The sequence below is a fragment of the Nuphar pumila genome, chromosome 10, assembly GCF_984573655.1.
Source record: "Nuphar pumila chromosome 10, dmNupPumi1.hap1.1, whole genome shotgun sequence".
Taxonomy (NCBI): Eukaryota; Viridiplantae; Streptophyta; class Magnoliopsida; order Nymphaeales; family Nymphaeaceae; genus Nuphar; species Nuphar pumila.
In genome coordinates, this window is record NC_143258.1 from 86,921,558 (window position 1) to 86,938,545 (window position 16,988).

Below are 16,988 nucleotides of genomic sequence, written 5' to 3' on the forward strand. Positions count from 1 at the left end.
ATAGCGTGTAGAAAGAGAAGAAGTGAGAGAGAGAGAAAGAAGAGAAGAAGAAGTTGAAGGAAGAAGGTTTGTCACCACGATTGATCCTTAGAGAGAGGTGTAGGTTTTGAATCGAGTTGTGCACTCGAGAGGTAATCTTGTATTTATCTATTTCTGTGATTCTTTTATTGTTATTCTATTTAGCTTTGGGCAAGTTATTGGACGTTGTACTCTCTACATTGTACTTTCTTCTCTTATTATAGTGAATTATTCTCTTCGTACCTCGTGGATGTAGGTCGTGTTGATCGAACCACGTAAACCCTTGTGTTTTGATTTGATTGTTTTTTTGTTAAATCTTATATTGCTTTCACGTCATTTTTTGTTATCTTCATTTCTCTACCCCCATTACAAGTTATCGTTTAATCGTACCATTAGAGTTTTGAAGTTGTAACATCCCATCACAAGGAGATGTGCACTGACAGCTCCTACCAACTACGGGGAGCCCCCGGTTTGTAATGAGAGGAGAATTAATGCCCCTCCGATGGGTGACGTTCAGGAGTCAAGTACGGGTGGCACACCCAAAGCTGACCCAGTTACATCCTATCACTCTTTGCTTCTTTCATATCCGTGTCAGACCTTAGAAAAGGACGGGGACAGATCCTTAGAAAAGAGCTAGGAACTAACCATAGCCCCCACAGGCTTTTCCGGAACTAGCTCCCCTAAACCAACTAGACCCCAACCAACTAAAACCTCGTTAAGGCCTATATTTCATATGGCAACTCTCCCAGAAGTACCTCAAAAATCTCCCAAACCCTTGCATGCTCCCCCACCCCTAAAAGGACCCTGCACTATTAAGGCAGAGGTCCAATCTCATGGGCCAAACGTGGAGGCAGCTCGGCAAAGCAAACCATCCTTGAAGATATTGCAGACTTTGTTGACGTTGATGAGAAGATTCCCATTGTGGAGAATAGAAGAAAAGTGATAGAGGTACCAACCGGGGCTCCGCTTCTCTGGCAGGAGCAGTTAGTGTGCACGTCACACCTTGTGTTGGGAAATTTGCAAGTTCAATTCCCAATGTTATTGTTGAATAACTGGTAGGGTTCAACCTAACCCCAACATTCTCTGTGGAAAAAAAAAAAAGTGATAGAGGTGTAAGGAAATCCATGACCAGCATAGGGAATTTCAAGAGGTGAAGACCTGATCCAATAGGAGGGCAAAGGTGTCTCTCCACCGACCAACAATGCATCTTCCAGATCCCAATCCCAGGATGTAATGTAAGAGGCTTAGGACGTCGATGGGTGCGTCCCATCGAATCATTGCAGGTACCCACAACTCCCAGAGGGTGAGGGTGTATGATGCCAAGCTTGTGAGAGAAGGATGAAATATCCCCAACAAATATTAGGAAACTCCCACATCATGTAATTTTGGTTTATACTTGGTGAAATAAACTGGTAGGGGTCTGCCTAACCCCAGCTTGCCTATTGAGAACAAAAAAATTACATAGATTAGTCTAGGCATCCTTCATGTTTGTTTGGATGCTTATTTAGAGTGATCAATATCATTGGCTCATACTGCACTCAAAACTTGGTTTCTTGTTGAATGATTTTTTTTTCACTGAATCAATTCGATCCAAACAATGTTTTTTTAATAATGAATTTATTTACATGTTATGATTAAGCAAAAACACATGCAGTTGCAACTATGTTATTTTTTAGATGTATTTAAGACAGTCTAACATAAAATGTTAAGGAGGTATTCATCACTCTTTGGTATGATATACATGATATAGCAAGTGTAAGGAACAAAGGATGTCAATTACTATTAGGGGCAGTGGCGGAGCCACATTGAGGCATGACCCAAAAACACCCTAATCAAGGGGTTCAGGTCAGGGGTGGGTGGTGCCCACCCTGACCCCAATGAAAGGACTAGGGTGGCAGTGCCCACCCTGATCTTTGATGTGCCCCCTCCCCTCACTCGTGTCTCTCTCTCTCAACCCAAAAATTTCTCAATGGAGGGATTTGCTTGGCTAGTAAATGAGACGACCTTGAACTCTTCGAGCTTGACTCGTTAAGGCATACCCCTGCTCTTAGCGAGCCAATCGCGGGCTGGCTCTTCTTCTACAAAAAATTGTTTTTTAAGTATTTTTTAAAGCTTGATAATATATAGATATATGTATAATAGGTATAAATATATGTTTAATACATGTATAAAACATATATAATATATGTATAAATATAGAATATAAAAAGTATATATAAACATATAATATGTAAAATAACCTATACGAGGACAATCGAGCTTGCCATGTTTGTATTTGGCTCATTTACCTAAATGAGCTAGCTAATAGCTTAGCTCACTATGCTTAATTTCTGTGAGTCAAGCCGAGCCAAATGGCAAGCTGTTCATTGCTTCAAATTCCTGGCTCCTCCATTGATTACGGTATCAACGGGTCAGATTTGATTCAGACCCTGGTGAAACTAGACCCATACGTGATTTGAGATGCTGGTATGGGGTCTAGACCTAGGTCCAATCAGCCCATCATAAGAGAAACCATACCTGGATCCTATGAGCCAGACAAGGACCAAACTCAATAAAATAATATTTTTTTTATCTTTCTTACATTGAAAATTTGTAGATCTTAGTAGAAACTCACGTCGGGTCTGGGTCTGGTATGAAATTTGACAAACAATTTCTGGCTCCATATAAATGGACTTTTTATGTCCGACCCAAATTCTATTCGGACTTTCTTATTTATCACCAAACCCTGACCCTATAGGGTTTGGAACGGGCGGGGTCCTAGTCAAACCCGACCCATTGACTTCCGTAGTTATGCATGGCTTACTCTTCTTTTTTTTTTTGACGTGGAACCTGGCATTCCTAACTTACCTATAAGGGGCTAAAAGTTGAATTCTTCTTGCCTTTTCTTTGTTTTGGATAACTGGGTACAGAACGGCCTCTTGTTCACTGAGTTTATTTTCTAAAATGAAAAGTAATTTGAATCAAAGTTAAGCTTATGTGAGGACTGTACAACTGGATTTAGAACGGAAAAATATCGGCAGCCAAAAACTAGTGAAAATCTGTTTTTTTTTTAAATCACGTTTTTTTTCTGGCAAAATCTCGGCAATAAAAAATAAATTTAAAATATAAACAATTTATAAATAAATATACATAAAAATTATTTAAAAATAAAAACCACACACTTTTGCATGATAAATAGCTGATAAAAACATGAATATCATGTTTAAAACACGATATGTATATGCTTTTGATGAAAAACTGATGAAGAATTTAAAATATCGTGAGAAATTAGTGTTTTTAACTTTCGGGTAATTTTTCGCGAGATTTGTCACTATGGTCACTCGAAACAATCTATTAAAATAATCCAACTTCTCCGTACAAGATTGAATGTTTTTTGCAAAAAAAAAAAACTCTAATCTCTTCGTCAGCAGTTACAGCTTGTGGCATCATGGCAGGAGTGGTGCGCGCTAGGGCACTCTATGCTGGAAGCAGATCAGGTCATGCTGAACGTGAGCGTTTTTGCTCATGCCGACATCGTGGCCGTCTGTTTGCATTTTGGATGAATGCCACGTGGTTTTGTTGATTTTTGAGCTTTTTAAAATACAAATCGGATGGCCACGATGTCGGCATGAGCAAAAACGCGCATGTTCAGCATGACCTGATCTGCTTCCCTCTATGCTTCCACGATAAAAGGTCTAAAACATGTTTAACATTGGAAAGACACTATCAAATGTCGATTTTTTCTATTTAATAAAATAATTTTTACCACCATTTTGTCAATAAATAAGCAACAAATATAAAAGCTTCCAATTTATCATGAGAAAATATCTGGTGTTATTTTCCTGTTTTAATTAAAATTAAAACAACCTTTTTCGTTTTAATTTTAACATGACAGTTTCAATCGCCATTATTTTGCTATTAAAAAACACAATATTAAGAAAAAAATCTACATTGAAAACGTCTTGTTTTTAGCATGTTATATTCCATTGAAAACATAATGAGTTTAACAGCATAATGAGTTTAACACAACATTATGCCGATAGTTTAAAAGCATAATGAGTTTAACATGACAGTTTCAATGGTCATTATTTTGTTATTATAAAACACAATATTAAAAAAAATCTACATTGAAAATCTTGTTTTTAGCATGTTATATTCCATTGAAAACATATATATATATCGTTTATACATTTTACATGTTTTTATGTACCCATATTTTTCATCAATCTTCTCGATAAATTTATATAACCTAGGTTGTGTCCTCTTGTCCTATTTTTCAAAAAAAAACATATCTGTGTAAAACCCAGCCTGGCCAAGCCGGGTGGGCTCGAACCCCGGCCAGGCTGGAGAGATTAACAGTAAAAAACAAAAACAAAAACAAACTTTTGAAAGTGGTGAAGACAGTTCCTCCAAATAAGGAAACACCTATGTCCTCTCATTTGCAAGTGAGGGGAGGATAAACCTCACCCCCGACATTATCGAAAGGGTGAGGGTTATTCTCACTCACGTGAGTGCACCACTCGGCCCCCACCCAATCTGAGAGAGAGGGGGTTGACAACGAGAGAGAGGGAGGAGAGCATCGTCGGAGCACCACCAATAGGAGGAGCTGCCACTGAGAGGTAACAACTCCTCTCTTCCCATGTTTCTTTTTTGTTTTGTGAGAGAAATCGTCAGCCATGACTGTCGACGTGACACTGAGAGGAGGGTGGCAGCCATGACTATCGACGTATTTGCGGAGAGGAGGCCGGCAGCCACTGGTTGTCGATGTTGTTACAAAGAGAGAGAGGCGTTGTTACAAAGAGAGAGATGGAGAGAGGAAGCTGGCAACCAGAGGTTGTCGATGACCTCTATCCAAGAGGAGGTGGTCGGAGGAAGGGTCACACCCCTCTACCTCGACCACCAACTATAGACCGATGCAGTCGAGTCTCAATTGCACTGAGGCTGTAGACCATGTCGGATGACCAACTCAGTCTAGGTGCAACCCAAACCGAGTTGAGTCTGTTTGGGACCAGATGGGTTGGTCTTGGTGAGACCCAGACTGAACCAGTTCAAAAAAAAATTATCAAGGCACGTCTCGATCGATGACCGATCGATTCGGTCTGGATTGAATAGAACTGAGTTAGCCTGATCAAACCAGTGTAGGTGTGAACTCAGACCGAGTTGGGCCTAACTAATAACCAACTCAGTTCGGGTCCAACTAGACCAAGTATGGTGAGAGTAAAAAACTGATGAGAACCGAAACTGGTAGGGTTGGGCCCTGTCTCAATTCATTGTGATTGTGGCACCTCAAACCCCGACCTTGAAAAAATCCTTTGATTTTTGAGGATTTTTTTTTTAAATGGTTTTTATGACAAGCAGCGAAAATCAACAGAAAGGGGGTAAACAAGGGTAAAAGGCTGTAAGTCTGAGCGGGCCACAGGTAAGTGATACATACAATATCAAGTTCCAAAATATACAACCCAAGTATTAAATTATACAAAATGAGACAATATTCATCAATTATCACAATCTCTCAAAAAATAAAGGGAAAGTCCTTTCAAAACCCCAAAACCAAACAGGATCCAGAATCTACAGCTAAGTGTGGGTCTCTAAGCCTCCAGACCTTATGGCGTCGCATCGTAGTCATACCTATTCATCACCTGCATCCTCATAAAACGGGATCAGTACTCTTGCGAGGTGGTGAAGAATCAACATCATATATCCATTTCTCAAGAAAAAAGCATAAGTATAAGAATATATGAAGCATCAAATATATGTGCATGTGTCAGGTAAGTGTACGTATTACAAGTCTAAATAGCAACAAAAAGTACAAGTACAACAGGCTGTAGCAGTAAAATAAGGAACTACGCAATTATTGTACACAAGTAACTAAAAAAAGTAAAAGAGGCAGAACGAGATCAGGAACAATATAGCAAGTAAAGAACTACTAAAGTAAGTTAGCTGTGATTGGTTAGTATTTATGTTCTTCTGATTACTCTTTCGGGTATGCGAAGGAACCTCACATTCCGTGAGCCATACACATGATGTCTGTTATTCAAATTTTAATGTGGTAACTGGGGATGCTACAGACCGAGTAAACCTCATGCGAGCAGCACACAGCTGAGAGAAACTCTCGCATGGGTAAGGATTGCAATCGATACTACTGCAGTAGTAAGGTACCTTAAAAGGTCACCTCGACCTCCCTAACTCTACGTGACTGGAGGTCAAAGGATGCTTTAGCTCCTATAAAAACACATGTAGTAACGACTAGTCACTTTGGGTTGTATCATTCACCCTCTCTAAGGTGAACCGTTTTGTGAATGTGGCACGACGATTTATCTTTCTTAGGCTCAGTTTGACAACATACCTCCTTTCAAAGGGTTTATGCCTCGTGGTCTCCACGGGGTACGCAAACGAGGACTTAGCTTGCTCATTCACGTGCTTAGTCTTACACGACCAACAAAGAGCGCATCGCCTGTGAAAGCGATCATAACACCATTTTATCATTTTCATTTCTAGGGTATAGACATACGTGAGCTCACTTACGAACAAGGGGTCATCGCCCAAAGACTTCAACTGAGTCCAAAACCTACAACAAGGGTATTGCTCATACCCTATGGTGTTCAGTTTTTGTTATTCCTTACATCACCTGTGTAATTGTGCACTTCATGCACTCATCTATGCCTCAAACACGAGACCAAAGTATACCTCTCGAGGTACATACTAAGTAGTATAAGTGTCAAGATGTGCTACGTGCAGGTGGGAAACTAAAAGCAACACTTATCAAGTTATTCACACAGGTAATGATACAGAGGCAAGATACATATGCATAATTATGAAAAATATATTTCAACAAATGACAATGTGTGAGTGAGTGTACCAATTCACATTCTTAAGAAATATGCAATTCTAATAGCAGAACGAAATCAGGATTACATGAACATCATGCTATAACAAGTATCACATACTTGAGTGTGAACCATATTACAATTTTCCAACCAAATGAACTTCAAAAGTCATATATTGCCAAATTTCGCTTAATAGGATCGTTTTCATAAGAAAGATCCATAATTTTTGACACACTCACATGTTAAGATTGAAATCTAGAATATTCTCAACTTATGGGAATTACATTAGCATTTCCACGGGGGATCGCCGCACTTGCAGAATTCAACGATGCCAAAATGATGATTTTAGATGTAACTATTGAAACTTAAGACGAAGAAAAACTTTATGTATATGTGGGCAGCGTACCGCTCACCCAACAACTCACATTAATGCTGCCAAGATGGAACAACGGAGGGACACGAGGTTTTGCTCCATGTCCAACACTCATTCGGCTACCCGAATGACAAAAATGGGGCATGAAGTGTCGACGCATTCAAAACACTAATTGTGACCCGTAAGGCCACCGGCCTCGGGTCCGAACAATGCACATAATGTGCCAAGTGTCCACACCGGGACTGCTAGACAACGTATACAAAATGCTCCAGCCACCACTAAAACATGAAATATCCAAATTCTTTTTCTGAAAACCTTAATAAAACTTTTATATATATATATATATATATATATATATATATATATATATATATATATATATATATACTGCGGCAATGGGAAAGGCTACGAGGGACATGAGACTGAACGGCTACGGGAGCCCACCCTGACCTAGACCCTACTGGAATCGGATCCAGGGGCAATCCCAAGTCCCAGATCTGAACCATAGTGGTTCGGTCTGAGGCACAACTAAAGTGACCAAGTCACTCGGGTGCGCTAGCACTCAGTGCCGTGGCTGCACCCAAACAGAGCCCAAAAAGTAAACAAGGTCTGCCAGATCGTGTGCTTGCCAAGACCCTGGTCTGAACCGTGTGTTCAGACTAGGTGTTGCACACATGGTGCAGACCGGTCCGGGGCACTAAGCAAAGGGCTCAACATGGCCACCCGGGTGCACTAGCATAGGGTGCCTATAGCCACACCCTAACAAGGGCTAAGGGAAAAACATGGGATCTGGTCCTCTGGACCAGACCTCAGACTAGAACCACCCCTGGTCTAAACCTAGAGGTTCAGACTAGGGCTGCTAAGTAGCAGCAAGCCCGTGGCAATGAGCCCAGGCCCACATGCTACCCGACGGCTACTAATGCGACAAGGCAAACATGAAGGGAAAAGGGCCACGGGTCTAATCCTCTGGACCAGACCATGGCCAAAGTATGGCTCTGGTCTGAACCCATGGGTTTAGACCAGGTTCTGTCATAGGAAAGAGGTCTGGACCAAACGCTCCAAGGCGACAGGGCTATCCGGGTGTTGTTGGTGCCCGATAGCCTATGCACGCCAAGAGAGGGAGCTAGGGCAGTCGAAGTGCACCTGGTCGAGCCCTGCTCGGACCAGAGTGTGCCTGACTGGGTCTGTCCTAGTAGGGGATAGACCAACCAAACAACAAGGGCATAAAAAAAGAAAATAAATTAAAAGATGATTGTAGAAAAAAAAAGGTTGGGGCAATCCAAAACAAAGGGAGTGGCCACGGTTGGACTGGGCTACAACCGAACCCAGCCCAGTGCGCTGACCACCAAAGGGGTTTAGGAAATGCCCCAGCCATCCTCATGACAGTGAGAGGGGCTGGGGGTCAAGGCACACGAAAAAAAAAACCCTGACATAGACGAAAAACATGGATTTGGTTACTTAAGAAAGAACCTACTAAAACCCATAAAACATTAAGATCAAAACAAAGCATTGCAAGGAAACAAACTAATTAAGAAAATATTCATAAAAAAAAGACATGCTTTCATGCATTCTAATTCCCCAAGAGTCATGCATGCCTTGGATGCATCCGGCACTTTTGGGTTCATGTTCATACCGTGAGCCAACCTCCACGAAAAATGAAAGTATGAAATTGAAAGCTTCACCTTGTATTCAGATGGAAGATGGAGGAGAACACTTCAATGGAAGTGCTTAGAAGCTTCACAAAGAGGGTGTGCTAAACTCCTAAGCACCCACACGGTTTTTTTTTTGGGAAAAAAGAGAAGAATGAGAAAATGAGAGGGAGAAAGAGAGAGTTCAAGAAAAAAATGCCCTTTTGGGCCTCTTTCTTTTTTCAAAAGGCTTAAGTAGGAAGGGGAGGGGGGGGGGGGCGTGATGGATAGTTGGGATTAATCAAGGAGGATGGATGGATGGGGGTGATTCACGTCTCCTCATAGCCGCCCAATTCCCCCACTCGTTTTCTAGGATTCAAAAGGTTTCAAAAACTTTACAAGGGGGGGGGGGGGGGGGGGGGTTGCCGCCCCATGCACCCAATGAGGCTCAACCATCATCATTATGACTCTTTCTTGAAAAGAGCCATAGGGATTTTCAAAATCTCATGGGGCGCAACCCCATGCAATGGCTTTGGAGGGGTGCTCCACCCTCATGATGATGCCTCATGCATCACCATGAGGTCTCAGATATGGGTAGGGCTAATCGTGGCCCTCCCTTTAGGATCATGCTCCACCTCTTACGAATTTACCATTGTCCCAGCTAGTGTTTGTGGCTAGGTTCATCCAAATCCAACTGAAAAGGTCGACCAGGGGCTTGGGTCAAACCTCCTAATCGAAACTTAGGCTAAAAATAAAATAATGCCACATAATAAAATTTTATTTACATACTTGTTTTTAACCAAATTTTGAGATAAATTCTTGTTCAAAATTTCAATTATAATTAGATTCTCAAAGCACATTTCTAAATTTTCATCTCTGTGCGAAAATAGCTCTTGGTATGACCCATATCTTATCGATATATGCTTTCTAGTAATTCACATGAAATAACAAGGTTTTTTCCTTGTTTGGGTCTCAAATTTGAGGATTAACTGCTTATATATATATTATGAATTTGACTTGGAATTCTCAAAAATTAATTCATCCAAAATTGTACTCATATCGCTTCGTACATCTTACTTATATGATTTAAGGCCTCGTATATCCATATATATATAATTATGAAAAATTCTTGCAATCATACAAAAAATTCCATTCATTGAAGCACATCGCATATTATATTATCTCAGAAATATCGTAGGCCTTACAGTGATGGGTTTGGACTAAACTGGATTAGGCAAAGTCTAGATCTGGCTCCAGTTTGATCAAGTTGGTCTGGACCAGACCCTGACTCAATTGAGTCTGGATCCAGTCTATGACTTGGCAGATTAGTTCTAGATCTATATTAAAACTGAACTAGATCCAATCCAGTTTCTTCCTAATTTGTATCCAATACAGTCTATTCTTGATTGAGACTGAATTAAACCAGTTCTGTTTGTCTTTGACATGGACAGATGTAAACCATCACAGTTTGTTTTCAATTGGAACAGATTGGGTTGAGTCCAGTTATACCAAAGTAGATATGTATTTGCAACACTTAGTGAGCGGATCTGGTATGGGACTTAGAGAGTTCAGTCGGGCTTGAACCCAAACTCAGTTGCATCCATACTAGGTTCAATAAACTTAATGTTTTAAACTCAGATCAAGTTCGGTCTAACTTATGCTGAGTAAGATCAAATCATAATAAAAATTTATGACCAAATTACCTTTGTATGTTTTACTCGATATCAAATAAGTAAAATGATCATAACTTCACACTCCGAACTGAGAATTGAGTGAGGTTTGATGTGTTGGATTCGTGTCACAAAAAAATTTGCTTGTGCTATGGTTCTGACCAAATAATGGCACAAAAATCAAGGTTTAACAGACCACCTCAAAAGGGCATTTTGGTAAATTTGATAAGTATAAATAATATATGTTTATTAATATGAACATAACCATGTGATAATCAAATCCTACTATTATAGCTATGAAAGACTCAACTACATACTAGAGTTCAATATTTGCATTCGAGGTAAGAAAAATTATAAGCATTGTAGTTAATAATACATTCTATGTGAATTAAACTATATAAAATCATGTTTACTTGTGATCACAATTATATTCTAATGAGTTTGCAATTACATATTAAAAGTACACCTATCTTGTGATTATAGATAAATGCATGTAAATTAACTTTAATGTCATCAATGATTTTATGTATTTATGATTTTTCAACATAAGTTGCATGTATTGAATTGTTGTATTTTAAATAAAATGCATACCTGAGTTAGTGAAGAACTTAAAAATACATGCATGAGAATAGAGTCTTTGATATAAGATTTTGAGTCTCGTACTAGTTGCAGTTGTGCTACTGTAAATTGAAATACCTTAGCATGTTAAAACCCCATTAATGGACTGAAGGTGACAAGTGAAAATGCCTATTTGATGATCGTCATCATGAAAGCCATCATTGCCATCAAAATTTATTGATATAGAGAGACTACATCTCTACACACATAGAAAATTAGTGAATATCAGAACCCTAGGATTGTCCCTTGAGAATGCTTAATTGAAAATGTCCCTTAAAAGTACTTGATGAGAGATAGTGAATACAAGTTCAAGAGCGAGTTTATGTGAGAATGCATGCGATGCATATTTATATGTCCGAGAGGATTATGTTTTTACCTAGAGATTTAGGACTTTACAATGAGATTAAGATAAACCATGAGTCACAGACCTTGGAGTAGGTATAGCTCTACTTATTGACTTGCCGATTCACTACTGGAGGTTATACACTACAGTAGATAGAGACATAAGAAGTGGTTCATAGTCTGGACAATACCATAGAATTTGGGTATTTTATGTAGGTTGCTACACCTATAGTAGGTTATACTGGTATAACTGAAGTAAATAGTAGATCAACATTGAGAAAATGCTAACTCATGAGAATTGAGTAATAAAATTAGAGGGATTTAAAAGACATAAACATATGTATTGTATGATCGAAAACTAAAATAAAACTAGGAGCTTAGAGCCCACTATAATTGTAAATCTGACTTTATTTTGCTTATAATTTTTTCCTTACAGAGTTTGACTCACACCTTTTAATTATTACAAGTGTAAGTTTTAGGCAACTTTGGTGAGACATGACTTGATGTTATGACGTTGTCAGCCTTCCTCAGGACATTGGTAGCTTCGTCTTTCGACAGAGCAATTATTCATTTTCTTTTATTTATTGAACTTGAGAGGTGATGCCTCATTTGGATGATGTAGCTTTTTTGACTCAATTATGTGAGATTTAGTTGCTTAATATTGATTGATTATAGTTTATTTAAAAAAAAATTTTGGTACCATGTTTCTGTGCACTACTTTGGTATTTTCCTCTCTGAAGTGCACTACCCACGAACCCTTGTAGGTCGAGGATTGGGGCGTGGCCTAGGTTAAATGGATTGTAGGTTGTTCCTTTTATAAATATTGCAAAAATTTAGGTGTCTTTTCTAAACTTTTCAAAGCTTAGGTGCTTTTTTTATTAATGCCCAAACTATAGATGCCTTTTTGAAAATTTCTCTCTATGACACAACTGATTCGAATTCGGATCGGATCCGATCTGCTAACGGCCTCTATCTTGGTCATCCGGCCCTGGGACCTGTTCGACCATTTTGATGGATATAAGAGAACACGACTCACTGTATTTAGCACCGTTTTCTTCAACCATTTCGATACATTCTTCCTCGTATCGTCTCCTCGCTAATGATTCGGTGAAACCCATCTTCATAATCTTCTCTGTGATATCCAATTCATAGCTTCAGGAGAGGTATGAATCTGCGTTTTCTCTGATTTCTCCCATTGCTTCCCTTCTCGTTTTCTACGTTCCATCCATGACCAAGCTCCCCATTTCATTATTTTCCTCCAATGAAGGAATTTGCTAATTGTTATTCACCCAAATGAAAGTGTTGTTGATTATCTTGTAATGAAATAACAGAGAGTGGTCAATGACTTCTTGTTGCTTTCGCCTTGTTGGTCATGATGTTATTGGTTTGCCAATTGTAACTTTTCTGTGTAATCTATGCTGAGCTCTGGATTCTAGTCTCTAGAGATATTGTTTTGGCAATTTCTTTGTTTCTTTGTTGATCTTTGATGATTGGTAAGCAATATTTGACGTACCTAATTCTTAATTTTGATTGCGATCTCAAAATTTTACCTTTGCAGATTGCCCATGTTCTTGGTTTTATAGTTATTGGTTGTTCATTCTATTTGTTATTTCTATATAATTCTGATGATTGGTGATTTGTTTAGATGATTTGAGGTGTAGAAACGGAGAAAAAGGGTTTTGCTTCTCTCTATCTACTATGCTTCAAACTCCGATTGTCAGTGATTTAGTGTGGAGGGGAGCTGTTGTCCTAAATTTTTCTGGCTTTGAAGTCTTTTCTTCTAATGTGGGTGTGCGGTAGGTGGCTTGGTCTCTTGAGTGTTGTCATCAACTAGATTTGAAAACCAATGATTCTGATACTCACTTTGATTCAACAGTTGCATGCCATCTATATTTGGCGACTGATTTTTTTGCAACTGATTAAGTTGGTGCATCGTTTCGTGAAACCTCATCAGCTTAATGAGATTTGCCATGACCAAGATGGTGTGCCTGTCTTTCAAGAAAAGTCAATTCTCTCAGCTAAAATTGTCCTAGTACCTAGGACAAACGGGATTGGGTTCATGGAAATCGTTCACTGAACAAGAGTTTGTTGATTGATGCCTGTGGGGTTATTTCAGTAGTAAGGAATTTGACGGTCCTGTTAGATACCTCTTAGAGTGGAACAAAGTTTGAATCAGCATTATGCTTGATTTGGACACTTGAACAATTTTGGAAGAACAGTAATTTATTGGGAACTGTTGCTTGAAAGGAATATTGAACTCAAAGAGAAGTGTTAGATGTAAAGTGTCACTTTGAATAAAGGAACGAGAGACAATAATGTTGTGATCCCAAGAGCCACTTCTGTTCTTCAAACGGTTGATCCCATTTAAATGAATGGGATGATACAATAATAGCAAAAGGGATGTATATAGAAGGAGATGTAAAGCTTAAATCTAGTTGACCTCTTACATACTTTAATTTCATAGCTTATTCATTGAATGAAATTATTAGTTTCTTTTTGCAGAGTCAAAATATTAGAATGACTAAAAGCAATCTTCTTGTGTTGCAGCTTTTCAATGAAGCGGCTACTCGTATAAGAAGGCAAGGTTGAGTTGCCACCATTAACATTGTGACAAAAATGTCAGTTCCTAGTGATGAAAATGCATCTTCCCATGCTCAGGTCAGTTCCAAGTCTGCCTGACACTTTTCCTTTTTCTTTTTTGTTTTTCATTTTTCTTCCTTTGTGTGCAATTGTTTGATGCATTTTCCATTCTCAATAATCTTTTCGTAAAGACTAAATGATGTTTGAATTCTTACCTGTTTTTCCAACAAATTGTCATTCATATATTATTGTTGGTTGGTATTGCTTATATTTTTGTAAAACGTCTAGATTGCTGAAGTTTGTGTATTACTTCTGGTAAATGAAGGATATATATGGTCTATGCATGTTTTAGAAACCCCTATCCCAGTCTGTGATATAAAAAATTGATAAAATGGCGAGATCAGTTCGTAGTTGTTACTAGATTGGTTAATTGGCTCCATCTTCTTGTCATGTAACCCTAGGATGGAACTTGATGGGTTAAATTTGCTTATGGTTTAATATCATTGGAACTATTTCACTTTTTGAAATTATTTGCATTAGGTACTCTTTAATCCTGAAAATTCCCTGGGAGTTTTTTTTTTTTTTGAGGAAATCTTAGGAGCGTATGTGAACTATGGTTTATGTCTCTATGTTAGATATCAGCAAAACAAGAATTTGTAATGATTATAACTGCTTAGGATTTAAAAATACATATTGATAATAACTGAAAATGCTTGAAACGCATGGCAATGGCTAAAATATGTGCACCGTGAAGTTTTATTCTGGTTATGACTGGCTGTTTGTGACTACATATGCATATTATTTGATGCTTCTGTTATTATCCTTCTTAGTATTACTCACTTTACAAGACTTGTTCTTCAGGGTAATCTAAGGCTCCGTTTGGGAGCCAGAGATGGGAAGAGATGAGAGTGGAGATGATATTTAATGGGGGTGTAATTAATTTCACCTACCCCTCACAGGTGTTTGGGAACACTGTTTTGGTAGATGAGAATGGTGTTGGGAGTGAAGATGGGCAATTTTCAACTACATCTGCACAAGGATGTTGTTGACAACTCCAGCCTCATCTATTTTCATATCCACTCCCATCACCCATCTCATCTCATCTTCAACACCGGCTCCCAAACATAGCCTAAATGTTGCTTCCCTCCCGCATTTCTGTAAACTCAAACTAAATGTTGTTTTGATGCACACTATTGTAATTAGCTTTTAAAATTTTCAAATACTTGAGCATTTTACTTATTCGAAGTTTATCTATGCAATTTTAAATCAATGATGGCTTCAAACAGTTGTTTCTCACCTGTTTATGTTTTAATTCTGGAACATCACATTCTTGGGCATATTGATCTGTAGATCTCTTTTTTTTTTAACTTCTAAGTTCTTTTGGCTTCTATTGCTTTTACAGTTAACATCCCATCTTTTTGGAGAACTTCTCGACTCTGTTATCATAGATGTTGCATGTGAATGCCATCGAGTGGCAAGGCTAGGTCTTGATTGTAATTTGGACATTGAAGAAGAGGAGTTAAGGCTCTCAGTGCAAGCTCGGGCAATGGTTGCGGATCCTAGTAACAGTGGGGAAACTAATGGAAAGCATATAGCTGATATATTTGGGCAACAACATCCTGCAGTTGCCAATGAGATATTTGAGTGTATGAATTGTGGGCGTTCAATTATGGCAGGGAGATTTACTCCTCATTTAGAGAAGTGCATGGGAAAGGTGATTTCTCTTAACTTTATGATCCTTAATGTATTCTCTTGCTTTGTTTGTTTTTATTTAATTGCTGAAAGTAATTGGACATTAATTACATAAACTGTGTAATGAGATTTCAAGTCATGGAAGACCGATTTGGCCAAGATCCCAATGATGTATTCAAGAAAAAAGGATAGTTACCTGAACAAGTCTTGAACATATACCTATATAAATGAAAATTGCAGAGGCCAGAGAGAGATTTGAAAGTTAACATACTGTATTAGAAACAATAAGAAACGGGTTTTCTTTTCATTGAGTGTAAAGAAGAAGATTTGTAAGCTATGCATTTGATGCGTGTGGATTTTATTTAACAATCTTGCTTGAACATCTCTATACAAATGCAGTTTCTCTTTTCACCTTCTTGACACCAATGAGATGAATTACATTGTGAGATGAAATGGTTGTTTACGTTCATCTCTAGTTCTTAGGTGTTGATATTGCTTGTATTTCTTTGTCTTCACTGAGACACAGGGTCGGAAGGCACGCTTAAAGGCCACACGCAGTACTACAGCAGTACAACAGCGACAGTCTCGTAGCAGCCCTGCTTCTACATATGCTCCCTATTCCAATTCTGCCACCAACATGCAAAACACAAATAGAGCAGCAAATGGTACGATTAACATGTCATCTGAGGAGTACCAAAAATTTGTCACAGGCCAAGGCATCGGTATGTGGGAAGGGCCTTGAAGGTTTTGTACTTGGGGAAGGTTACTCTTCTGTTTGTATTTGAGTCTGAGCTGCTCTCGATAAAACGTAATTGGTATATGATTGAGGCATGTAGTGCATTCTTTTCTCAGTTCTCTCCCCACGTCAATTCGGTGGTTGATTATTCCACTGCCAACATTACAATCAAGCTTCATCCCATCTATTAGAAATCACTTTTAAAAATCCTATTTCTGCATGTGGTGATATCATTTTGTTGCATGTAATTAAAGCACTGCGGCTACTCCAACAAGCTTCATCCCATCTATTAGAAATCACCTTTAAAAAAAAATCCTATTTCTGCATGTGGTGATATCATTTTGTTGCATGTAATTAAAGCACTGCGGCTACTCCAATTCAAGCTTCTGAGATGAAAAGATACTGCTCCATTTGGGTATGGAACCGGATCTCTAGGGCTAATCCATGATGAAAAGAAACAATAAAAACGATTTGAATAAAGTGTAAGGCAATAGTAGTCATATTTGGATCGTTCTCAGTAGCCTG

The 16,988-nt window shown here is 38.7% G+C and overlaps 1 protein-coding gene across 1 annotated transcript; it reads left to right on the forward strand.

The window, feature by feature from the left end:
- The first annotated feature begins 14,049 nt into the window (after positions 1 to 14,049).
- Positions 14,050 to 16,589, forward strand: LOC149827197 (SAGA-associated factor-like protein). Its single transcript, XM_090020252.1, has 3 exons — positions 14,050 to 14,113; positions 15,438 to 15,749; positions 16,254 to 16,589. The coding sequence occupies exons 1-3, from the start codon at positions 14,072 to 14,074 to the stop codon at positions 16,467 to 16,469; spliced, it is 570 nt and encodes a 189-aa protein (XP_089876378.1). The 5' UTR covers positions 14,050 to 14,071; the 3' UTR covers positions 16,470 to 16,589.
- Positions 16,590 to 16,988: the final 399 nt, after the last annotated feature.